Source organism: Ochotona curzoniae, unplaced genomic scaffold (genome assembly GCF_017591425.1).
Source record: "Ochotona curzoniae isolate NIBS_2020 unplaced genomic scaffold, NIBS_Ocur_1.0 contig_2699, whole genome shotgun sequence".
NCBI lineage: Eukaryota > Metazoa > Chordata > Mammalia > Lagomorpha > Ochotonidae > Ochotona > Ochotona curzoniae.
Window position 1 is genome coordinate 3,050,107 of NW_024465561.1, and position 25,679 is coordinate 3,075,785.

Sequence of the window (25,679 nt, forward strand, 5' to 3'; positions counted from 1 at the left end):
GCCATGTGAAATTCTGATTTGTCAGAAGCTGCTGTGTGAGACAGTGAAGGGTGTGGAATTTGGAGTGCCCCGAGTGAGACAGGAGAGTCCTTGGAGAAGGGCACAGGTTTCCTTCCGTTATGATGGTATTGGTTTAGTACTCTTGCAGCAGCTGTAAAGTTGCAACAAGTTGATATTTCGAGTGTGACCAAATCCTGCTTCCATTGCAATGTGGAAGAGCACTACATGCACAGGCAGAATGTCCGTGCACATGCAAGTGGATGTTTCAATCTGGTCCCGTGTAGCACCTCAGAGCCAACTGGACGGGGCCTACAATGTTAGTCCCAAGTGCTGTTCGACTGAAAGGAACGGTCATCATCAGTGTCCCAGCGGTCAAGTGTGTTCCCCAGGCCGCACTGGGCCATGGGGCGGCTCGTGGTGTGAGCGTTTCTGCATGTGTGTGAGCGCGTGTGAATGCACACGGAGGTGTGAGGGTCCCAGAGTGTATGTCGGAACGGGGAGTGTTGACGGATGGCCTCCCTGTCTCTGCTACAGCATCCAACTGCCCAGAACACAGCCACTACGAGGTGTGTGCCCAAGGCTGCCAGCCCACCTGCGGGAACCTCACGGTGACCGGAGCCTGTGGCTCTGCGTGCTACGAGAGCTGTGTGTGCGACGACGGCTTTGTGCTCAGCGGCAACTCGTGCGTGGCCCCAGAATCCTGCGGCTGTGTTCACAATGGCACCTACCACCCGCCAGGCCAGACCTTCTACCCTGGTCCCGAGTGTGACTCCCTTTGCACCTGCCAGGCGGGAGGCCAGCTGTCCTGCGAGCCCTCCTCCTGTGGCCCACAGGAGACCTGCCAGGTGTCTGATGGTGTCTTGGGCTGCGTGCCCGTGAGTTCTGCCACCTGCCAGGCCTCTGGAGACCCACACTACGTGACCTTCGACGGCCGCCGCTACGACTTCATGGGCGCCTGCGTGTACCTGCTGGCGGGCACGTGCGGCTCGAACAACATGACGCTGCCCGAGTTCCGGGTGCTGGTGGAGAATGAGCATCGGGGCAGCCAGGCCGTGAGCTACACGGGCGCCGTGCGGGTGGAGGTGTACGGCGTGGAGTTGGTCATGAGCCGGAAGAAGCCAGGACAAGTGATGGTGAGCTAAGGGCAAAGGCAGTGGGTGTCGCTGTGTTTGAGGAAAGGGTGAGGGAATGGGAAAGGGAAAGGAAAAGGATTTTGGGGTGAAGGTCCTGGGTCGGGCTGAGCTGGGAGCGTTGCTGCTGGTGAGGAAGGTAGCAGGGCTGCAGCAGAGGAAGGGGAGGTGCGGGGCGAGCCGAGCCGGGCTGTGGGTGTGGTGGTGGGAGGCAGGCGCAGAGCATGGTGGCTGAGAGGTGTGGGTTTCAGGTGGTGCCTGGAGAGTGAGGGGTTGGGTGGCGTTCCAGGCAGGAGAAGCAGCAGGTGCCAAGGCCCCTGGTGGGGCTGAGCACAGCCCGGAGACATGGTAGCCACACACGCCTGCAGGAACACCAGCTAGCTGACCCTCCTCATCCTTCTGGTCTCCTCCCTTCTCTCCCAGGTGGATGGCGTGCTTCAGTACCCTCCGTTTGAGGCCGCTGGAGGGCGCGTGCAGGTGAACCGCCTCGGTAACAACGCCGTGGTCCACACAGACTTTGGCCTGACTGTCACCTTCAACTGGGATGCTCTAGTGACTGTCAAGGTGCCCAGCAGCTACACAGATGCCATGTGTGGTCTCTGCGGGAACTTCAACGAGGACCCCAACGATGACTTGACTCTGCGGAATGGCAGCCAAACGACTGATGCCACAGACTTCGGGAACAGCTGGCAGGAGGAGGAGACGGGCCCGGGCTGTGAAGCGACTGGACCCACGAAGGAATGTCCCAACCTGGACGAGATGCTGAACGACCAGGTGCAGAAGAAGGAGAAGTGTGGAATCCTGGCCGACCCCAATGGTCCCTTCCGGGAGTGTCACCAACACGTGGATCCCCAGGGCGCTGTGCGCGACTGTGTCTATGACCTCTGCCTGGTACCAGAACAACCTGATGTGGCGTGTGACACATTGGTGGCATACGCTGCCGCGTGCCAGGCTGCCGGAGCCACCGTGTACCCCTGGAGGAACGAAACGTTTTGCCGTGAGTAGCCGCAGTGGCAGCTCTGTGTGTGTGTGTGTGTGTGTGTGTGTGTGTGTGTGTGTGTGTGTGTGTGTGTTGCCTGAGTGTTCTTGTGGGTAGGAGGTGGCAGCCTTCTGTCTGTCCGTTGACATGCGATGTCATCCCATTCCGTTCATGCTTTAAGAGCCCCCTGATGTAGACACTGTGGTTATCCTGAGCCTAAGGGTAGAGATGGAAAGAGTGAGATTCAGAAAGTTGAGGTTCTAAGCCTGGGATGATGGCAACTCGAGTGTCGCAGAGGATCGGCATGCCGCCGATGTCTGGGAAAGGACAGCTGGCATCCCATCAGTGGCACCTTGCCTGACTCCCACCTGACAGCCGTCACTCAGAGATGAAGCGGCAGTGCTACTGTTCTGAATAGCCCCAGCCCTGCCCTAAGCGAGTCCTCCTGGTGCCCAGCTGGCCTGCCCCGCTCAGGAGAGCATCCTCGGTCAGTCTGGGTGAGAACCGGGCTGTGGCCGTGGGCACAGACGTGGTCTGCCCACACTTCTGCTCGCCCGGAAGGTTGGAGACCCATGTGTTCCCGCCTGGGCTCAGTGTCTGACCCATCGTCCCGTTGAGGTGCACCCTGGAGGCAGCAAGGGATGACTCATGCACTTGGGTGGGCACAGGGGTAGAAAAGAGGCCTGGTGTGTGCCATGTGAAATTCTGATTTGTCAGAAGCTGCTGTGTGAGACAGTGAAGGGTGTGGAATTTGGAGTGCCCCGAGTGAGACAGGAGAGTCCTTGGAGAAGGGCACAGGTTTCCTTCCGTTATGATGGTATTGGTTTAGTACTCTTGCAGCAGCTGTAAAGTTGCAACAAGTTGATATTTCGAGTGTGACCAAATCCTGCTTCCATTGCAATGTGGAAGAGCACTACATGCACAGGCAGAATGTCCGTGCACATGCAAGTGGATGTTTCAATCTGGTCCCGTGTAGCACCTCAGAGCCAACTGGACGGGGCCTACAATGTTAGTCCCAAGTGCTGTTCGACTGAAAGGAACGGTCATCATCAGTGTCCCAGCGGTCAAGTGTGTTCCCCAGGCCGCACTGGGCCATGGGGCGGCTCGTGGTGTGAGCGTTTCTGCATGTGTGTGAGCGCGTGTGAATGCACACGGAGGTGTGAGGGTCCCAGAGTGTATGTCGGAACGGGGAGTGTTGACGGATGGCCTCCCTGTCTCTGCTACAGCATCCAACTGCCCAGAACACAGCCACTACGAGGTGTGTGCCCAAGGCTGCCAGCCCACCTGCGGGAACCTCACGGTGACCGGAGCCTGTGGCTCTGCGTGCTACGAGAGCTGTGTGTGCGACGACGGCTTTGTGCTCAGCGGCAACTCGTGCGTGGCCCCAGAATCCTGCGGCTGTGTTCACAATGGCACCTACCACCCGCCAGGCCAGACCTTCTACCCTGGTCCCGAGTGTGACTCCCTTTGCACCTGCCAGGCGGGAGGCCAGCTGTCCTGCGAGCCCTCCTCCTGTGGCCCACAGGAGACCTGCCAGGTGTCTGATGGTGTCTTGGGCTGCGTGCCCGTGAGTTCTGCCACCTGCCAGGCCTCTGGAGACCCACACTACGTGACCTTCGACGGCCGCCGCTACGACTTCATGGGCGCCTGCGTGTACCTGCTGGCGGGCACGTGCGGCTCGAACAACATGACGCTGCCCGAGTTCCGGGTGCTGGTGGAGAATGAGCATCGGGGCAGCCAGGCCGTGAGCTACACGGGCGCCGTGCGGGTGGAGGTGTACGGCGTGGAGTTGGTCATGAGCCGGAAGAAGCCAGGACAAGTGATGGTGAGCTAAGGGCAAAGGCAGTGGGTGTCGCTGTGTTTGAGGAAAGGGTGAGGGAATGGGAAAGGGAAAGGAAAAGGATTTTGGGGTGAAGGTCCTGGGTCGGGCTGAGCTGGGAGCGTTGCTGCTGGTGAGGAAGGTAGCAGGGCTGCAGCAGAGGAAGGGGAGGTGCGGGGCGAGCCGAGCCGGGCTGTGGGTGTGGTGGTGGGAGGCAGGCGCAGAGCATGGTGGCTGAGAGGTGTGGGTTTCAGGTGGTGCCTGGAGAGTGAGGGGTTGGGTGGCGTTCCAGGCAGGAGAAGCAGCAGGTGCCAAGGCCCCTGGTGGGGCTGAGCACAGCCCGGAGACATGGTAGCCACACACGCCTGCAGGAACACCAGCTAGCTGACCCTCCTCATCCTTCTGGTCTCCTCCCTTCTCTCCCAGGTGGATGGCGTGCTTCAGTACCCTCCGTTTGAGGCCGCTGGAGGGCGCGTGCAGGTGAACCGCCTCGGTAACAACGCCGTGGTCCACACAGACTTTGGCCTGACTGTCACCTTCAACTGGGATGCTCTAGTGACTGTCAAGGTGCCCAGCAGCTACACAGATGCCATGTGTGGTCTCTGCGGGAACTTCAACGAGGACCCCAACGATGACTTGACTCTGCGGAATGGCAGCCAAACGACTGATGCCACAGACTTCGGGAACAGCTGGCAGGAGGAGGAGACGGGCCCGGGCTGTGAAGCGACTGGACCCACGAAGGAATGTCCCAACCTGGACGAGATGCTGAACGACCAGGTGCAGAAGAAGGAGAAGTGTGGAATCCTGGCCGACCCCGAAGGTCCCTTCCGGGAGTGTCACCAACACGTGGATCCCCAGGGCGCTGTGCGCGACTGTGTCTATGACCTCTGCCTGGTACCAGAACAACCTGATGTGGCGTGTGACACATTGGTGGCATACGCTGCCGCGTGCCAGGCTGCCGGAGCCACCGTGTACCCCTGGAGGAACGAAACGTTTTGCCGTAAGTAGCCGCAGTGGCAGCTCTGTGTGTGTGTGTGTGTGTGTGTGTGTGTGTGTGTGTGTGTGTGTGTGTTGCCTGAGTGTTCTTGTGGGTAGGAGGTGGCAGCCTTCTGTCTGTCCGTTGACATGCGATGCCATCCAATTCCGTTCATGCTTTAAGAGCCCCCTGATGTAGACACTGTGGTTATCCTGAGCCTAAGGGTAGAGATGGAAAGAGTGAGATTCAGAAAGTTGAGGTTCTAAGCCTGGGATGATGGCAACTCGAGTGTCGCAGAGGATCGGCATGCCGCCGATGTCTGGGAAAGGACAGCTGGCATCCCATCAGTGGCACCTTGCCTGACTCCCACCTGACAGCCGTCACTCAGAGATGAAGCGGCAGTGCTACTGTTCTGAATAGCCCCAGCCCTGCCCTAAGCGAGTCCTCCTGGTGCCCAGCTGGCCTGCCCCGCTCAGGAGAGCATCCTCGGTCAGTCTGGGTGAGAACCGGGCTGTGGCCGTGGGCACAGACGTGGTCTGCCCACACCTCTGCTCGCCCGGAAGGTTGGAGACCCATGTGTTCCCGCCTGGGCTCAGTGTCTGACCCATGGTCCCGTTGAGGTGCACCCTGGAGGCAGCAAGGGATGACTCATGCACTTGGGTGGGCACAGGGGTAGAAAAGAGGCCTGGTGTGTGCCATGTGAAATTCTGATTTGTCAGAAGCTGCTGTGTGAGACAGTGAAGGGTGTGGAATTTGGAGTGCCCCGAGTGAGACAGGAGAGTCCTTGGAGAAGGGCACAGGTTTCCTTCCGTTATGATGGTATTGGTTTAGTACTCTTGCAGCAGCTGTAAAGTTGCAACAAGTTGATATTTCGAGTGTGACCAAATCCTGCTTCCATTGCAATGTGGAAGAGCACTACATGCACAGGCAGAATGTCCGTGCACATGCAAGTGGATGTTTCAATCTGGTCCCGTGTAGCACCTCAGAGCCAACTGGACGGGGCCTACAATGTTAGTCCCAAGTGCTGTTCGACTGAAAGGAACGGTCATCATCAGTGTCCCAGCGGTCAAGTGTGTTCCCCAGGCCGCACTGGGCCATGGGGCGGCTCGTGGTGTGAGCGTTTCTGCATGTGTGTGAGCGCGTGTGAATGCACACGGAGGTGTGAGGGTCCCAGAGTGTATGTCGGAACGGGGAGTGTTGACGGATGGCCTCCCTGTCTCTGCTACAGCATCCAACTGCCCAGAACACAGCCACTACGAGGTGTGTGCCCAAGGCTGCCAGCCCACCTGCGGGAACCTCACGGTGACCGGAGCCTGTGGCTCTGCGTGCTACGAGAGCTGTGTGTGCGACGACGGCTTTGTGCTCAGCGGCAACTCGTGCGTGGCCCCAGAATCCTGCGGCTGTGTTCACAATGGCACCTACCACCCGCCAGGCCAGACCTTCTACCCTGGTCCCGAGTGTGACTCCCTTTGCACCTGCCAGGCGGGAGGCCAGCTGTCCTGCGAGCCCTCCTCCTGTGGCCCACAGGAGACCTGCCAGGTGTCTGATGGTGTCTTGGGCTGCGTGCCCGTGAGTTCTGCCACCTGCCAGGCCTCTGGAGACCCACACTACGTGACCTTCGACGGCCGCCGCTACGACTTCATGGGCGCCTGCGTGTACCTGCTGGCGGGCACGTGCGGCTCGAACAACATGACGCTGCCCGAGTTCCGGGTGCTGGTGGAGAATGAGCATCGGGGCAGCCAGGCCGTGAGCTACACGGGCGCCGTGCGGGTGGAGGTGTACGGCGTGGAGTTGGTCATGAGCCGGAAGAAGCCAGGACAAGTGATGGTGAGCTAAGGGCAAAGGCAGTGGGTGTCGCTGTGTTTGAGGAAAGGGTGAGGGAATGGGAAAGGGAAAGGAAAAGGATTTTGGGGTGAAGGTCCTGGGTCGGGCTGAGCTGGGAGCGTTGCTGCTGGTGAGGAAGGTAGCAGGGCTGCAGCAGAGGAAGGGGAGGTGCGGGGCGAGCCGAGCCGGGCTGTGGGTGTGGTGGTGGGAGGCAGGTGCAGAGCATGGTGGCTGAGAGGTGTGGGTTTCAGGTGGTGCCTGGAGAGTGAGGGGTTGGATGGCGTTCCAGGCAGGAGAAGCAGCAGGTGCCAAGGCCCCTGGTGGGGCTGAGCACAGCCCGGAGACATGGTAGCCACACACGCCTGCAGGAACACCAGCTAGCTGACCCTCCTCATCCTTCTGGTCTCCTCCCTTCTCTCCCAGGTGGATGGCGTGCTTCAGTACCCTCCGTTTGAGGCCGCTGGAGGGCGCGTGCAGGTGAACCGCCTCGGTAACAACGCCGTGGTCCACACAGACTTTGGCCTGACTGTCACCTTCAACTGGGATGCTCTAGTGACTGTCAAGGTGCCCAGCAGCTACACAGATGCCATGTGTGGTCTCTGCGGGAACTTCAACGAGGACCCCAACGATGACTTGACTCTGCGGAATGGCAGCCAAACGACTGATGCCACAGACTTCGGGAACAGCTGGCAGGAGGAGGAGACGGGCCCGGGCTGTGAAGCGACTGGACCCACGAAGGAATGTCCCAACCTGGACGAGATGCTGAACGACCAGGTGCAGAAGAAGGAGAAGTGTGGAATCCTGGCCGACCCCGAAGGTCCCTTCCGGGAGTGTCACCAACACGTGGATCCCCAGGGCGCTGTGCGCGACTGTGTCTATGACCTCTGCCTGGTACCAGAACAACCTGATGTGGCGTGTGACACATTGGTGGCATACGCTGCCGCGTGCCAGGCTGCCGGAGCCACCGTGTACCCCTGGAGGAACGAAACGTTTTGCCGTGAGTAGCCGCAGTGGCAGCTCTGTGTGTGTGTGTGTGTGTGTATGTGTGTGTGTGTGTGTGTGTGTATGTGTTGCCTGAGTGTTCTTGTGGGTAGGAGGTGGCAGCCTTCTGTCTGTCCATTGACATGCGATGCCATCCAATTCCGTTCATGCTTTAAGAGCCCCCTGATGTAGACACTGTGGTTATCCTGAGCCTAAGGGTAGAGATGGAAAGAGTGAGATTCAGAAAGTTGAGGTTCCAAGCCTGGGATGATTGCAACTCGAGTGTCGCAGAGGATCGGCATGCCGCCGATGTCTGGGAAAGGACAGCTGGCATCCCATCAGTGGCACCTTGCCTGACTCCCACCTGACAGCCGTCACTCAGAGATGAAGCGGCAGTGCTACTGTTCTGAATAGCCCCAGCCCTGCCCTAAGCGAGTCCTCCTGGTGCCCAGCTGGCCTGCCCCGCTCAGGAGAGCATCCTCGGTCAGTCTGGGTGAGAACCGGCTGTGGCCGTGGGCACAGACGTGGTCTGCCCACACCTCTGCTCGCCCGGAAGGTTGGAGACCCATGTGTTCCCGCCTGGGCTCAGTGTCTGACCCATGGTCCCGTTGAGGTGCACCCTGGAGGCAGCAAGGGATGACTCATGCACTTGGGTGGGCACAGGGGTAGAAAAGAGGCCTGGTGTGTGCCATGTGAAATTCTGATTTGTCAGAAGCTGCTGTGTGAGACAGTGAAGGGTGTGGAATTTGGAGTGCCCCGAGTGAGACAGGAGAGTCCTTGGAGAAGGGCACAGGTTTCCTTCCGTTATGATGGTATTGGTTTAGTACTCTTGCAGCAGCTGTAAAGTTGCAACAAGTTGATATTTCGAGTGTGACCAAATCCTGCTTCCATTGCAATGTGGAAGAGCACTACATGCACAGGCAGAATGTCCGTGCACATGCAAGTGGATGTTTCAATCTGGTCCCGTGTAGCACCTCAGAGCCAACTGGACGGGGCCTACAATGTTAGTCCCAAGTGCTGTTCGACTGAAAGGAACGGTCATCATCAGTGTCCCAGCGGTCAAGTGTGTTCCCCAGGCCGCACTGGGCCATGGGGCGGCTCGTGGTGTGAGCGTTTCTGCATGTGTGTGAGCGCGTGTGAATGCACACGGAGGTGTGAGGGTCCCAGAGTGTATGTCGGAACGGGGAGTGTTGACGGATGGCCTCCCTGTCTCTGCTACAGCATCCAACTGCCCAGAACACAGCCACTACGAGGTGTGTGCCCAAGGCTGCCAGCCCACCTGCGGGAACCTCACGGTGACCGGAGCCTGTGGCTCTGCGTGCTACGAGAGCTGTGTGTGCGACGACGGCTTTGTGCTCAGCGGCAACTCGTGCGTGGCCCCAGAATCCTGCGGCTGTGTTCACAATGGCACCTACCACCCGCCAGGCCAGACCTTCTACCCTGGTCCCGAGTGTGACTCCCTTTGCACCTGCCAGGCGGGAGGCCAGCTGTCCTGCGAGCCCTCCTCCTGTGGCCCACAGGAGACCTGCCAGGTGTCTGATGGTGTCTTGGGCTGCGTGCCCGTGAGTTCTGCCACCTGCCAGGCCTCTGGAGACCCACACTACGTCAGCTTTGATGGCCGCTACTTCGATTTCATGGGCACCTGTGTGTATGTGCTGGCTAAGAGCTGTGGCAACTCTTCTGATCTGCCAGAATTCACCGTCTTGCAGGACAATGAGCCATGGGGCAATGGATATGCCAGCGCTACCAAGGCCATTACCGTCTTAGTTGGCAACTACACCATATTCTTGGAGCAGAACCAACGAAAGGTTTTGGTAAGAATGTGTGCGTTGCAGTGGTGTTAGGACCTGTTTTCCCTTCTTCATACTGTGTCTGCTGTCTGCACCCTCCAGGCTCTCTGCTTCCTGTTGTTTGTGCTATGTACTATCCCCTCTTCCTCCTCCATGCCCTCCGCTATCAGCCTATAGTGCAGGTGCTAATATCCTGGACCAGGTTGTACTCTGAGGTTGGAAATGTTTAAAGAGAGGGCACACTCTAAGAAGATTAGATCATGTGTATCAGAGGAACTTGTCATGTTAATACCTATAGCAACCTCAGTAACAGCCACATCCATAGACGTAGGCTCATTCCTTGTCCTACTGGCCACTGGTCAGCATGTGGAGAACAAGGAGACAGAGACAGAGAGAGAAATATCTTTCTTCCATCTTGTTGTTTACTCCCCAAATACTTGCAGTTCTTGGAGCTGTACCAGGTTGAAACCAGGTGCGGGAACTGTATACAGGTTTCACACATGGGTGCAGGGGCCCAAGGACTTTGTGCCTCCTCCACTACTTTCCCAGGTACATTAACAGGGAGCTGGATTAGAATTGGATCTGGCATGACTTAACCGGTGCCCATATGGGATATGGTGTCACCAGCAGTGGTTTAACTTGCTATACCACAACACCAACCGCTTGAATTCACATTTTGAGATTGAATAGACATATATGTTGGGGACTGGGGGTGTTGTTCAGTCTCCCTACTAGACCCTGTTGTTATACCCATTTCACAAATGCAGAAACTGAAACCTGAGAGGGAGTCCCTGCAGGCCTTTCCTGTCAGGCAGGGAGGCTCTAGTGGGCACCTCTTACAGCATGTTCCCCCTGCCTGCCAGGTGAACGGTGTGGCCCTGACACCGCCCATGGAGTTGGAGGAAGGCCAGATCCGCATCTACCAGCATGGGTCTGACATCGTGGTAGAGACCGACTTTGGCCTGCGCGTGGCCTATGACCTCATGTACTACGTGCGGGTCACTGTGCCGGGCAGCTACCAACAGCACCTGTGTGGCCTGTGTGGAGACTACAATGACAACCCCACAGATGACTTCCAGAAGCCCGACGGCTCACAGGCGACCAACCCCAATGACTTTGGTAACTCCTGGGAGGAGGACGTGCCGGGCTCATCCTGCCAGTCACCCCCCGACTGCAGCACCTGGGATGGTGATATCTGTGAGGACAACAAGTGCAGCGAGGAGCTGGAGACGCAATACAAGGGCGAGGAATACTGCGGGTTTCTCACCAGCGCCACAGGCCCGCTGGCCTCCTGCCACGCCCTGCTGGACCCTACCGGCTTCTTGAAGGACTGTGTCTTTGACCTCTGCCAGTCCAAGGGTAGCCTAGATATCCTGTGCAGCAACCTCCATGCCTACGTGAGTGCTTGCCAGGCAACTGGAGGCCAAGTGGATTCCTGGAGGAATGATACTTTCTGTCGTGAGTGAGAGGGATGCGGTGGGGGAGGGGAACGACCCTGAGGGAAGCAGGGTAGAGAAGGGGAGGCTGTTGAGGGATTGGAGGCCCCGGGGGGGGGTCCTCCCTCCCTGTGCAGGAGCTCTGACAGGCATCCCCCTTCCTTGCAGCGCTGAAGTGCCCCCCCAACAGCCACTATGAGCTGTGTGCCGACACCTGCTCCCAGAGCTGCTCAGCTCGCAATGCCTCCCTCAAGTGCCCAGATGGCTGTGCGGAGGGCTGCCAATGTAACCCCAACTTCTTCTACAATGGCACATCGTGTGTGCCCGCCCAGGAGTGTGGCTGCTACCACAATGGCATCAACTTCGAGGTGGGTACCCAGCCTTTCCCACCCCAGGAGGCACACTGGAGACAGCCTCCTGGGTCTCCCTCCCACCACCCCTCAGCCCCACAGGGCACCAGTGCCTCTCGTCCTCCCCACTGTGAGGCAGCACTTGGTCCAGTCTTCCCCACCTCCATCCCTCCTGGCCCCATGCTCTTCCCTCGGGTCCACTGTGGAGAAGATCTTCCAAGTGTAACTTTGAACCCTCCCCTGACTGCCCAGGTCAAGTTTTGGCTTTTGTAGCGCAGACTTGGACAAGGAGGAAATTATGCCTCTATCTCCCCTGCCAATTCTGCTTCTCTCCTCCACTCTCACTGTTGCTCCCTTTCTTGAGGAGGGGGTTAATGATTTTATGTTTTTAATTTTTCATTTTATTTGAAAGAGAAACCATTCACCCACTGGTTCATTGTTCAAATGCCCACAACAGCCAGGGCTGGGACTCGGAACTCCATCCAGGACTCCTCCATGAGCCTTGGAGCCATCCCCTTAGCAGGAAGTGGATGAAAATGGAAGAGCCGGGACTAGACAGACCCAGCTCTCATGTGGAATATAGGCGCCTCCCCACCATCCCTCAAGCAGCAGCTTAGGCTCCTGGGCAAGCACCTGCCCCCATGGGTCCTTTTCATCAAGCTGAGGAAGAATGTGTCTGCCGTGAGGCTCCCTGTAAGCTCTCTAAGAGGGCAGGGGCTCTGTCTCGTTCTCCTCCCATGAATGATGCCAACGATGCATCCCTGGTAAAGAGGAAATACGGAGGCTGCTTTAAATGCTGTATGCATGTGCTATACTCGCACCGCCTCTGTCGACTTTTTATTACAAGAACATTCGGATGTGCGGAGGACGATGGAGGGAAGCTCCGTGTGTCCACTCATCTCTGCGCTGCACGATAACGTCACCACTTCCCTCAGTCTCATTTGTCCCGATCGGGATGACAGCAAGGCAGCCTCTTTTTATTGCCTATGTGTCCTACTCATAGCCTTACATAGGCAGATATTGGAATCATCTGGAAGAATTAGATGAGGAATCTGCCCAGAGTTGGACAGTTTGGAAACAGCAGAGTGGCTTTCCACCCAGGCTGTTGGCACTGAGTTACCCATTCCCTGCTTCCTCCCACACACCATGAGTTTGCAGAATGTATGAGTGAATGAGTCCATGTATGGAAGTAAATGAGTGAATTGGGTCCCAAGGTCATAGGCAAAGGGAGAGACCCCTGTTCCTGTCCCTAGCTGCCACCCGCAGAGTCTCTGATGGGCTGCGCCTTGTGTCCCCACAGCCGGAGCAGACGGTGCTGACTGACAACTGCCAGCAAGAGTGTGTTTGCCATGAGGGTGTCCTGACGTGCCAGGCACACAGCTGTGAGCCTGGGCAGTTGTGCCAGCCCTCGGGAGGCATCCTGAGCTGTGTCACCAAAGGTGCTTGGCTGGGACTGGGGCAGAGGCAGGGGTGGGAAGGGACAAAGGACACAGAGCCAGGCACTGAGGAGGGGAATGAGGGGATGTCTCTAACGGAACAGCCTGTTCCTGCAACCAGCTAAGGATTGAGGTCTCCAACCTGTGTGGGCGGGTGGGTGAGATGGGGGTCCCTGGACTGGATTTATCAGGGCCAGGAACAGAGACCCCCACTCCTGCAACCTTGTATATGGGAACCTTCAGGGCTAAGTATTCCTTAGTCACTGTCACATACCTTTAGTATAAGGCAGGTCTGGATTATCCTCCAAGGCCATGAGACATACACATGAGGGTTCCCAGGCCTCAGTCTGCAATGCTACAATCCCAGAAAGTTCTCTGTGACCTTGGAGTTGGGCACAGAGACTTCTGAGACATGAGTCTTAGGGGTGAGCCAAAGTTCTCTGGCATATCTGGCACAGGGCTGGCAGCAGCTATGTCTACACTGGATGGTCCCTCAAGGTTTTCTCTCCTCTTCCCCTGCCTCCAGATCCATGCCAAGACGTAACCTGCCCTCCCCAGACGACATGCAAGGAGCAGAACGGCCAGGGTGTGTGTGTGTCCAACTCCGGAACCACGTGCTGGCTGTGGGGCGACCCACATTACCACTCCTTCGACGGCTACAACTTTGACTTCCAAGGCACCTGCAGCTACGTGCTGGCAGAGGTCGGTGACTGCCCGGGTGTGGACGCTGGGAACCTAACACACTTTGCCATCACCACCAAGAACGAAAACCGAGGCAACCCGTCCGTGTCCTTCGTGAAGCTGGTCACTGTGACTGTCCTGGACGTGAACATCTCCATCTACAAGGGCGAGATCGGCAAAGTCAGGGTATGTGTGTAGCAAGACGGTCCCCCATTCACACTCTCCACCTCCTACCAGGAGGGCCAGATGAACTCCAACAGGCCCGTTAGGGAGCACAAGGTTCCATGTCTTCCCCTAGGCCACCAAACAGCAATATTTCATGCATACCTCTCCCTTTTTCTGAAAACTGAACAAATCTAGTCCTGGACTGAGGGCTTCAGTGTTTGTCTCTTGGTAGAGCTGAGTTGGAATCCCAGCTCTGCTCCCGTATGTGATAATGGGCAATTGATTACATCTGCTGGGCCTTAGCTCCCTCATCTAGAAACAGGGCATCAATTACCCTACCATGAGATGGTATGTGACAGGTGCCCGGTGAGTACCCAGCAAGCAAAGCAGAGATCCCGACACAGGCAGAGACACAGGGGGCAGAGAGATGGGCCTGCACGTGTTTCTGCTCAGAGAAGAGCAGTGCAGATTCCCTGGAAGTTCATGGGGAGAGAGTGCAGTGTGGGTTAGGGTTGGGGACCAGTGATTGGTCAAGAGGGCTGTCCAGACACACAGCCAAGCACAGAGCATGCAGGGTACGGTGGGGGGAAAGAGACAAGGTTAGAGACAGGAGGGAGACCAGGCACCCCGAGAAAGAGAGAGAAACTTGGATACAGGTGAAAGTCCAGAGAGGTAGACCCTGGCGAAGATACAGGGAGAGACAAGAGAGAGGAAGAAGACGGAGAGCGAGAGAGAACGAGAGAAAGAGAGGAGAATAAGAACGAGCCAGAAAAAGAAACAGACATGAGCTCCCCCTGTCCAGTGCCCAGTCATGATATTTGTCAAATGTCTATGTGAGCTTCAATGATGTGAAAGGCCGCCGTAGGCCCCCAGCCTCCATCAGGATGAAGCAGGGAGCCAGTGGCCAGGGCTGGAATGATTGACGCGTCCCTTTTCCCCACCCTCCACCAGGTGAATGGCGTGTTGACAACGTTGCCTGTCTCATTGGCCAATGGGCAGATCTCAGTGACCCAGGGTGTCTCTAAGGCAATACTGGTGACTGACTTCGGGCTACAGGTCACCTACGACTGGGACTGGCGTGTGGAGGTGACGCTGCCCAACAGCTACCTTGGCGCGGTGTGCGGGCTCTGCGGGAACATGGATGGCGATCCCAGCAATGACCAAGTCTTCCCCAATGGCACAGCTGCCCCCTCCATCCCGGAATGGGGTGGCAGCTGGCAAACCCCAGACTGGGACTCACAGTGCTGGGATGAGTGTCAGGGGTCCTGCCCAACATGTACCGAGGACCAGAAGAAGAAGTACCAGGGCTCTGATTTCTGCGGACCCCTGGCCCCTGGAATCGAGGGCCTCTTCTCCAAGTGCCACTCTTATGTGCCACCCGACATCTACTTCGAGGGCTGCGTTCTAGACGTGTGCCTGGGCGGCGGGGATCGGGACATACTTTGCAAGGCACTGGCTGCCTATGCTGCTCTTTGCCAGGCTGCTGGCGCTGAGCTCCAGGACTGGAGGAAGCAGCTCAAGTGTGGTGAGGATGGGAGAGGAAGCAGGAGGGGTTTGGGGAGGTGTAGGTGGTGCTGTCTCTGGTTGGACTGTGCTTGCTTGATTTTTCTGGGTCTTTCTCCCATCCAAGTACTAACCAGGCCCGACCCTGCTTAACTTCCGAGATCAGATGAGATCGGACGCGTTCAGGGTGGTATGGCCGTAGACTGATTTTTCTGAGTCTTTCTTTTGCTTCTCTTACAGTCTTTGCTTCTCTTTGTGTCTCGCCCTTGGCACTTCTGTTGGGGTGGAGTGTGAGGGGACTCTGTCTCTTTCCATCTCTGTCTGCCTCTTTGCTTCTGTGTTTTCCCACCATGTGCTTGGATCCTATCCTCACACCCCCCGCCCCATCTCTCTCCCACCACAGAGATCACCTGCCCTGACCACAGCCACTACGAGCTCTGTGGCTCACCCTGCCCGGCCACCTGCTCATCCCCTGAGAACACCACGACCTCCGCCCTGTGCCAGGGTCCCTGCGTCGAGGGCTGCCAGTGCGACACAGGCTTCGTGCTGAGCGGCGACCGCTGTGTGTCCCTGGAGGATGGCTGTGGCTGCTGGGAAAACGGCATCTACTATGAGAGGGGCAGCGAGTTCTGGACCGACGCCACCTGCTCCGAGCGGTGCCGCTGTGAACCTGCCTGTGGCTCGCTGATCTGCATGTCCTCCAGGTGTGGAAAAGGTGAAGAGTGTGCCTTGCAGCCCTCGGGCGAGTACAGCTGCCAGCCAGAGAGCATAGCCGAGTGCCAGGCCTGGGGTGACCCCCACTACGTCACCCTGGATGGGCATCAGTTTGACTTCCAGGGCGCCTGCGAGTACCTGCTCAGTGCGCCATGCTCCAAGCTGCCAGAAGGGACCGAGAAGTTCAACGTCACTGTGGCCAATCAGCAGCTGGGCAACCAGGCTGTCAGCTACACCCACAGCGTCACTCTGTACATCTATGACCATAGCTTGACCCTCAGCGCCAGCTGGCCTCAGCAGCTACAGGTGAGAAGCTAGTAGCGGGAGGGTGAGGAGGGAGTTTGGGCCAGATAGGAGCAGGTGCCAGCGCTGGGGCTGCCTGGGATAGTGAGAGCTCTGTTTTACCCCTGAATGTGTTTTGTAAGCCGGCCTGGGGTCTGAGCATAGTCCTAGGAGCCAGATGGCTGTAGGCAGTGGTTTGCCTTTCTCTGAACCACAGTCAACTTCTCTGTGAAATGGGCCTACAAAACCATCAGCTCTCAGGTGGCATAAAGAGCCGATGTCGGTAGATGTTGGTTATTGCTACTCATGTGCTCAGGGTCCCACAGCCTGTAGTTGGTCAAGCTGGGACTCCAACCTGTGGTTCCCACAGCTGACTTCTGCTCCACTCCTCTCCAATGCCTGCAGGTGGATGGCCGGTTAGTGACACTGCCCTACCAGCTGGACTCACGCTTGAATGCGTACTTGAGTGGCATCGATGTGGTGGTGACCACCGCTGCCGGGATCTCGCTGAGCTACGGGGACAGCTTCGTGCGCCTCCACGTGCCCTCGGTGTATGCCCACGCCCTCTGTGGCCTGTGTGGGAACTACAATCAGGACCCCTCAGATGACCTGACCGACAAAAAGCCAGAGGACTGGCAAGTGGGTGGGGAACCAGGCTGTGGGTTGTGTGAGTCCGGGTCGTGCCCAGAGCCGTGCACGCCCGAGGAGCAGGAGGCCTTCAGAGACGCCTGCAGTGTGATCTCGGACCCCAAAGGCCCACTGGCCCCTTGCCACAGCTTCCTGCCACCGGAGCAGTACTTCCAGGGCTGCTTGCTGGACGCTTGCCAGACTCAGGGCCATGAGAGTGGCCTCTGCACTGCCGTGGCCTCCTATGTGACAGCCTGCCAGGCCGCTGGTGCCCAACTGGAGGACTGGAGACAGCCAGGCTTCTGTGGTGAGTACCTGGTTGGTTGGTTTGCTTAAGATGTGTTTATTTCTATTGGAAAGGCAGATTTTCAGAAAGAAGGAGAGACAGAAAGATCTTCTATCTGCTGGTTTACTCCCCAGAAGGCTGCCATGGCTGGAGCTGAGCCGATCTGAAGCCAGGAACCAGATTACTTCTGGTTTCCCATGTGGGTGCAGGGTCCCAAGGCTTTGCGCCATCCTCTAGTGCTTTCCCAGGCCACAAGCAGGGAGCTGGATGGGAACTGGAGCAGTCAGGACATGAACTGGCACCCATGTGGGATCCCTGTGCTTGCAATGGGAGGATTAACCAATCGATTCATTGCGCTGGGCCTGAGTGCCTGGTTTTTACCTGGTCCACACAACAGAAGCTTTCTTCCCTTCTGCCCACTTCCACCCCAGTGTTGTCCTCCCAGGATTCTGGGACAAGGGTCTTCCCTCTTCCCAGGGCTGGGGAAACAGCTGAGTGCCCTGAGCCATGGGTATCTGGTTATTTGATGTACCGAGACTAATTGAGCAGGCACACCCCAGGTCAGGCTGACATATCCCTGGGGACAGCTGGGTCCACATGCAAGGTTAGTCCTGGTCAGTCGATGTCCTAGCCGTCCCTGCTGGGCATCCCATCTCCTTGGTCAAGTTCATCCTGGCAGTGTCAAATAATCAGACATGAGCTGTAGGTTTGGTTTCTCCCGCATCCCCTCCTCGCCACCACCTACCAAGGCAGGCTGGATCAGAGACTTGGGCAGATGCGTGGAGAGGCCATCGCCCCTGGCTCCAGATTTGAGATGGCCGAGGCAGATCCTGTGCGATACTGGACCTTTAGAAGTCATAGGGCATAATGCATGTCACTGTGTGGAAGGTCCCTGGGTGGGACCCCATTCCTTCCCGCACTGGGGCAGATGGTCTCACTCAAGGCCCATCTTGTGTCTGCAGCTCCTCAGTGCCCAGCCCACAGTCACTACGAGCTCTGTGGCGACTCCTGCTCTGTAAGCTGCCCCACTCTCTCGGCACCCGAGGGCTGCAAGTCCACATGCCGCGAGGGCTGCTTCTGTGATGCTGGCTACGTGCTCAGCGGTGACACCTGCGTGCCCCTGGGCCAGTGTGGCTGCCTCCATGAGGGCCACTACTACCCGCTGGGTGCCACCTTCTACCCGGGCCCCGAGTGTGAGCGGTACTGTGAGTGCGGCCCAGATGGCCTCGTCAGCTGCCAGGAGGGTGTAGCCTGTGGGCCCTACGAGGAGTGCAAAGTGCAGAACGGCATCCAGGCCTGCTATCCCAAGGGCTCTGGTCACTGCCTGGCCGACGGGGGCATCCACTACGTCTCCCTGGATGGACACGCCTACGACCTGCACGGCTCCTGCTCCTACATCTTGGCCCAGGTCTGCCAGCCGGAGCCTGGAGATGAAGACTTCACCATCATCCTGGAGAAGGACGCGGCTGGAGAGCCGAAGGGCCTGCTGGTGACTGTGGCCAACCAGGTGGTGAGCCTGGATTTGGGGCTACAGGTGAGTGGATGAGACATTGCCCTGCCATTCCCCATTTCCTGCAGGGGCTCCATCTTGAGTATTCCAAGGGGGCCCCACTCCCCTGGGAAGTCTGAGTGCAGAAGGAGGGGGACACGACTCCCCACAGGGCCCATGCAGGGTGGTCCCTGGGACTGTAGGGGGTGGACAGCTTTCTGGAGTGTCTAAGAATCCTCCTTTCTTCACTCCCCTCTCCACCAGGTCACCATAGATGGCGAAGAGATGGCCCTGCCTGTGGCCGTGGGCCATGTGCGGGTGACTGCCGAGGGCCGCAACCTGATCCTGCAGACCACCGGGGGGCTGCGGCTGCTCTTCAACAGCAACGCCCACGTCCTCATCTCCATCCCCAGCACCTTCCATGGCCGTGTGTGCGGCCTCTGCGGCAACTTCAACGGCAACTGGACTGATGACTTTGTCCTGCCCGGAGGCACGGTTGCTCCCGATGCTGAGGCCTTCGGAGCTGAGTGGAGAGCACCTGGCTCCTCTGAGGATTGCAGTGAGGGCTGTGGCACCCAGGACTGCCCCACGTGCTCAGCGGACGAGACGGCTGCCTACGAGAGCAGTGAGATCTGTGGGAAGCTGCTCGATGCCAACGGCACCTTCGCCAGCTGCCACGAGGTGCTGAGTCCATCTGAGTACTTCCGCCAGTGTGTCTACGACCTGTGCGCCAGCAAGGGCAACATGACCAGCCTCTGCCACAGCCTGGCCGCCTATGTGGCTGACTGCCAGGCAGCCGGCGTGACCATGAAACCCTGGAGGACGGACAGTTTCTGCCGTGAGTGTCCTTGGGGTCCTGGGGAAGGATACCTCCTGTCTGTCCACCTCCTCTGACTGTATCTCAGGAGCATCCTCTCCCTGTGAAAGTCCTCTCCCTGCGCCCCCAACACCTCATTTCTGCTGGCTCTCTCAGCCTCCTCTGACTGCCCCTTCTCAGGCTCCTATCTAGGGGTCAACTCTCCCCCAAACCTCACTTTGTCTCTGTCCTGGGTGTTTTCTCACCCTGCTGTGTCTGGAATTTATGCGGACCCTGGAGATGAGAGCAAGTTTTCTCCAAGCACCCAGGACAAAGCTGCAGCCTGTCAGACACCCCCACCTCAAAAAAAGATTGCACCTCACTGTCATAGGGCAAGGAATGGCTCCTGTCCTGTTCTGCCGCCAGGGTCAGCTTGGGTCTCTTCTGGGCTGGACCCCTACCCAGGATCCTTGACCACTGCATAGCTTTGGACTTGCCATGCGTGGTGACCGTGGACACTGTCACCAGCTCCCCTGACTGCTAGCCGTGGGGAGGGAGTGATCGAATGGGAGTGCCTTCCCTTCCTTGTCCGTAGACTCTCCTGCACCTGCTATGGTCCCAGGTGATGTCAGTATTACATCCCCAACCGGTCCTCCTTTCCTTGGCCCCAGCATCTGGGACCTTGTTCAGACACAGCGGGCACTGATTTTTAGCCAGAGGCCTGCACCTTATCCTGAACTATCCCCCTAAACCCCACGTTTTTTTGTCTGCTCCTGGGTGTGCGTGCAATCGCAGGGCGGGACTCGGGGCCCTGAGCTCCCCCCCACACTAGGGCGGGCTGTGACCTGAGCCTGCCTCTTCTCCCTGCAGCTGCGGAGTGCCCCGCCCACAGCCACTACTCCTTGTGCACAAACACCTGCCAGGGCTCTTGCTCGGCGCTCTCTGGCCTCACGGGCTGCACCAGCCTCTGCTTTGAGGGCTGCGAATGTGATGACCGCTACCTGCTCTCCGACGGCGTCTGTATCCCCATCCAGGACTGCGGCTGCACCTACGAGGGGCGCTACATGCCTGTGAGTAGGGGCTTGAGGGAGTGGGGGAGTGGACGGGGGCCATCTAACCTCCTAAAGGATGGGGCACTTAGTTGGTGGACTTGATGTGTGGGCACCTAGTTGGGGGCTTGACTAGGTGGCCCTCCCTGAATTCCCACAACCCCCCTGCTCCATCTTGGTCTTCATCCCACTGTCAGTGCCTCCCCCTCCTGACCCGACCCCCTGTGCTGGACAGCTTCCTGTCCATGTGAGTCCAGCATGCAGAGGAGAGATCGGGTCTGGAGAGAGAGATGTGGGAGCTGGGAGGTGGGAGGATGGGGCGATGCGACCGGTTCCACAGAATCAACTAACTAGGGACCAGAAATACTTGGAAAAAACAAAAAGTTTGTACGACGCATTACAGACATTTTTTAAAAATTCAATTCCCTAAACATTAAGTGGAACAGTTACGTACACTGATTTGATATTATTGTGAGTAGTAATCTGGGTACAGGCGCGGCTGGGCAAAATAGCACAGTGATGTTGGCACGTGGGCCAGCTGCGTCCCAGCTTGGAGTGCCAGGGTTGGAGCCTGGCTCCACTTCCAGGCCAGCTTTCTCCTGAGGTACACCCTGGGAAACAGCAGGTGGTGGATGATTCAAGCACTTAGGGCCTGGCTGGCAGGAGGGCTGGATTGAGTCCCATGCTTCTGCTTTAGCCTGATCCAAACCTGCTAGTGCAGGCAGGTGGATCGTCACTCAGTGGGCCTGCCGAGGGACGCCGGGTCTGGGTGAGGCTGAGCTGCCTGAGCTGTCTGTTCTTCCCTGTGGCTTCTCAGCCATCAGTGAGTTGACCACAGTGTATTCTCAGGCATTCTGCCTGAATGCAGAGGGCTGGAGGGCTGTGGCCTGCGAGGGCCCCCACCTTGTCTCACTCACCGGCCCCCTCTTCTCTGTGCAGGTGAACACCTCCTTGCTGTCTTCAGACTGCAGCGAGAGCTGCTACTGCTCAGACAATGGCCTCACGTGCTCCGCAAATGAATGTCAAGTCGGCTTTGTGTGCGACATCCACGAGGGGACCCGGGTCTGCCAGGTCTCGCAGGGTCTCTGCTCCCTCACTGCGGGCTCCAACCTCACCACCTTTGACGGAGCCCTTGGTGCCTTCAGCTCTCCGGGCGTGTATGATCTCTCCTCCCGCTGCCCTGGCCTGGCATCGCACATCCCCTGGTACCGTGTGGTTGCTGCTGTCCAGTCCTGCGAGGACAAAGCCAAGACCGTAGTCCAGATCCATGTCTTCTTCGAGGACGGCATAGTGACTGTGATCCCCGGCAAGGGCGTGTGGGTGAGTCTGAGGATGGTGGCTGGTGGACAGGAGGACAGAGGGTCTCCCCTGGACTTGTGAGTTTGGTATTTGCAATACCTCTACACTCCCTGGCTTGTTCTCTCTTCTGTGCAATTCAAGTCACCTCATAATTTTGATGTTGGCATGATCCATCAAGATTGCACTGGTTGCCAGTGACAGAAATCCGAGCTCAAAAGTTCCTTAAGCCAAAGTGGATTCATTGGCCCATGTAACTAGACCACCCAGAGGTCAGGCCCTAGGCTTGGCTAGAACATATCCTCGCAACATGAGCAGGACTCTGTCTTCTATGTGTCAATCACCAAGTCAGCTGGATTCATGGACAGGCTTTCCTCTTACAGGGGCGAAGATGCCTGCTTGTGCCCCTCCTTGCCCCAGCTGTGCCAGGCCCACACCCCACTACATATTGTTATATGTGCTAAGGTCATTACTTAATTTTAGACATCAGATTACAAGACATAAAAGATAAATCCTCTTTTTTTAGGGCACCAGTAACTTACAGAATATGCTCAAGGGTTCTTTCATTTAGAAAACTAGACCCCAAACAGGATGACCCTGAGACTGATTGGTTGGTTGGTGTTGTCTATCAAGTACAACATCCCTGACCTTGGGGAGGCCATCTGGATTCTTGGAATGTGTGGTCTTGCTTGGGGTCTCCACTGTGGTAACACCCCAGCTCTCCACCGGCTCTGGCCTCACCCTTGTGCTTGTCTACCTCCATCTCCAGGTGAACGGCCTCCCAGTGGCTCTCCCGGTTGACGTGTTAACATCAGTGTCTGTGAGCCAGACATCTGACGGCTCCATACTCGTCCAGCAGAAGGCAGGAGTGAGCGTGTGGCTTGGAACCGACGGGCAGCTGACTGTGGCCGTCAGCGATGACCATGCTGGAACGCTGTGTGGGGCCTGTGGAAACTTTGACAGGAACCCGACCAATGACTTGGGTGACTCCCAGGAGGACACAGATATGGATAAATGGCGGGCGCCGGACTTCTCCCCTTGGTGAGACTTCTTGGGGCAAGGGCGGGTATCCCCACAGGAAGGAGGGGGGTCTGGGTGGGTGCTCAGTCTATAAGAGCAGGTGCTAAGTGTCTGTCTTTTGCAGTGATCCCTGATCAGTCATCCACTGGGAATGAAGACCTGCGGATCTGACCCACCCCTGGAAATGGTGAAAGGAAACACCCACTACCATGCCCTTTTGCAAAATCACTGAACCCCAATGGGAAACCAATGAATAAATATCTGAAGCCAAGCTGTATGCTGATGTGTCTGTGCCTTGTGTACTCATCCCTGACGTTCCTCCCTGCGTCACGGGGATCAGATGCCAGGGGAATCCAACACACATGAGTTTTTATTGGGGTGACTGGATGAATGGAAAGATGGACAGATGGGTGGATCGATCGATTGGCTGATGCTTTATTGCATGAGTAGAAGAAGAGACAGATTGGCAAAGGAATAAATGGGCAAATAGAAAGACAAGGAAATGAACAATTTGAGGAATAGTCAGATAAAAGGATGAGTGACTGTTTGGAGGGAACAAATGGAAAGTGGAAAGAAAAACCAATAGCTTTCATTTGTAGACCTTAACAAGTTACTTCATTTCTCCCTGGCTCAGTTTCCTCAATGATAAGTTGTTGGTGATTGGACTCACAGAGCTGAGAAGGGAATCGGATGGGTTAATCCCATCAGTAAGTCATAAACCAGTTTCGGTTGCCTTCACACCTGCCCCTGCTTCTCCAAGGTGGTCTGCCCAGCACAGTGCACTGCCAGCACCCAGGAAGTCCAGGAGCACCAACAGGCAGGGTTCTTAATTCTGCCCAGTTCATCGACAAAGTATGTTGAATTGCATCAAAACATAGTGGAAGTCACACACATACATACTATTATATGATATAATGCCTTAAAAGTTTATAAATAGGGGCCTGGCGCAGTGGTCAAGCGGCTAAAGTCCTCGCCTTGAACATGCTAGGATCCCATACAAGCACCAGTTCTAATCCCGGCAGCCCCGCTTCCCATCCAAGCTCCTGGCTTGTGGCCTGAGAAAGCAGTCAAGGATGACCCAAAGCCTTGGGACCCTGCATCGGCGTGGCAGACCTGTAAGAGCTCCTGGCTCTTGGCTTCTGATTGGCTCAACTCCAGCCACTGTGGCCGCTTGGGGAGTGAATCATCGGATGGAAGATCTTCCTCTTTGTCTCTCCTCTCTATATATCTGACTTTGCAATAAAAATAAATAAATCTTTAAAAAAAAAGATTTTAGAAATAGCAGGTTAGGATAGTGGCTAGGTAATAGGCACCAATGTCTAGTTTAACAAGATGAATCTGATAGGGGATCTAGTGGGCACAGTACGATGACTGCACTGTACAATTTATTTTAGAATTTAGAACTTGAAAAGAGGAGTGCAAAGGTTCCTACCTACAAGCTAAATATTTATGGAAATAGAAATACTGATTGTTCCGGTTACACATAGAATACATGCATAGAATTAATCCACTGTTAAGGGCCATTGTTGTGGAGTAATGAATTACACTCCCACTTACAGTGCTGGCATCTCATATGAGCAGTGGTTTGAGTCCTGGATGCTCCACTTCCCATCCAGCTCCTTGCTAATGGTCTGGGAAAGCAGTAGGAGATGGCCCAAGTGCTCGGGCTCCCGCACTCATGGAGGAGACCAGATGAAGCGCCTGGCTCCTGGATTTAGCCTGGCCCCGCCATGTGGGGAGTGAATCAATGGATACAAGTTCTGTCTCTCTCTCTCTCTCTCTCTCTCTCTCTCTTCCTCTCTGTAATTCTGCCTTTCAGACGAGGTGACCAGCTTCATGCTCTGCTGGGGTCTTAGGGTGACAGTGACCACTCGAGAGGTGTGCCCTGGGGGGACGGGGCAATGGACAGGGAGTGGGGTGCATATGGGATGGGTCTTTCTCCTTCCGCCAGACTGTGACCTCTGTGGCTATCATGGTCGCCATTGTGTCTGCAACATCAGATGCGGCGAGCACTCGAACGGAGGGGTGGGAAGAGTACAAGGTTGAGGCAGGAGATGTCCAGAGGCCAGAATGGGCCAAGAATCCTGATCTTGAACTTGGGAATCACTGAAGTTGACACAAGAAGCCGCAACAAGAACTGGAATAACAGGGAATGACAGTGCCAGGGGTTGCCCGTGGGGGCAGGTGCTGTGGCATGACTGGGAGAGCTTCAATACCAGACGGGGGAAGGGGTGGCAGAGGAAGGGCTTCGGAAGCGACTGAGAGGAGCCAAGGGTTCTTGTACTTCCTGCAGGCCCACGGAGGGAGTCAGCCCCACTGGGAATGCTGCATCTCTAAGGAGACAGCTAGGTCGGGGTCAGGGCAAGGAGTGGATAGGAAGATTCTGGGGCAGCTGGAGGCAGTCAGGAGAAGCCCTCCAGTTCCTCTCCCAGCCTGGACCTGGCCTGTGAAGCCTGGGCCTCCCCCACTGCAGCCCCAACAGACACTAGGCCTAAACACCGTGTAGAGGCGGGTCTGTGTCCCTCATTGCGCTGGGGCTGTGTCACCCCGTACTATGGTACAAGAGCGACAAGCAGCATCCGAGAGTGATTATCCAATGTTCAGTCCCACTTGGCAGAGCAGGTGGGCAGGAGAGGCACCTCTCAGCCAGCAGGTGGCGCTAGAGCCCTGGGAACGGGGCTGGCAGCCCTAACTCAGCGCTGTGCCCCTAGGGAAAAAAGCATTTCATGTAGACGCCGTCCCCGAACGTGCAAATTCCTAAGAAGCAGGCGCTGCGTCTGGCTGCCGACCAGGTTCCTCGTGGCCACTTCCAGGAACCTGGCACAGCAAAGCTGCTTGGCTGCGTTAGAAAACCGCAAAGCACACAAACCCTGTCAGCCCTTCAGGCAGGGTCCCACACGCTGATCTGGCCTGGCCGCGCTCCCACTGGGCCCTGCCTTGGTCCTCTGCTCTTCCCTTCCTTCCCAATCCCTCCCCAGTCTTTTCTCGGCTGGCAGATCGAGCAAGCCCCCTTTCTCTGTGTCACTCAGGGTCCTCTGGAAGCTCGTGGG

At 57.0% G+C, this 25,679-nt stretch overlaps 1 protein-coding gene across 1 annotated transcript in view; it reads left to right on the forward strand.

Annotated features, from left to right (window-relative positions):
- Positions 1-22,654, forward strand: part of LOC121153783 (Fc fragment of IgG binding protein) — a 35,437-nt gene extending 12,783 nt beyond the window's left edge. Inside the window, 19 exon segments of the mRNA XM_040976528.1 lie at positions 535-1,133; positions 1,554-2,127; positions 3,336-3,934; positions 4,355-4,928; positions 6,133-6,731; positions 7,152-7,725; positions 8,931-9,523; positions 10,363-10,957; positions 11,104-11,303; positions 12,586-12,724; positions 13,248-13,588; positions 14,519-15,092; positions 15,474-16,090; positions 16,472-17,000; positions 17,942-18,513; positions 18,733-19,306; positions 20,135-20,334; positions 21,253-21,633; positions 22,379-22,654. Coding sequence (XP_040832462.1) covers positions 535-1,133; positions 1,554-2,127; positions 3,336-3,934; positions 4,355-4,928; positions 6,133-6,731; positions 7,152-7,725; positions 8,931-9,523; positions 10,363-10,957; positions 11,104-11,303; positions 12,586-12,724; positions 13,248-13,588; positions 14,519-15,092; positions 15,474-16,090; positions 16,472-17,000; positions 17,942-18,513; positions 18,733-19,306; positions 20,135-20,334; positions 21,253-21,633; positions 22,379-22,654 — 9,110 coding nt within the window.
- The last annotated feature ends 3,025 nt before the right edge of the window (positions 22,655-25,679 follow it).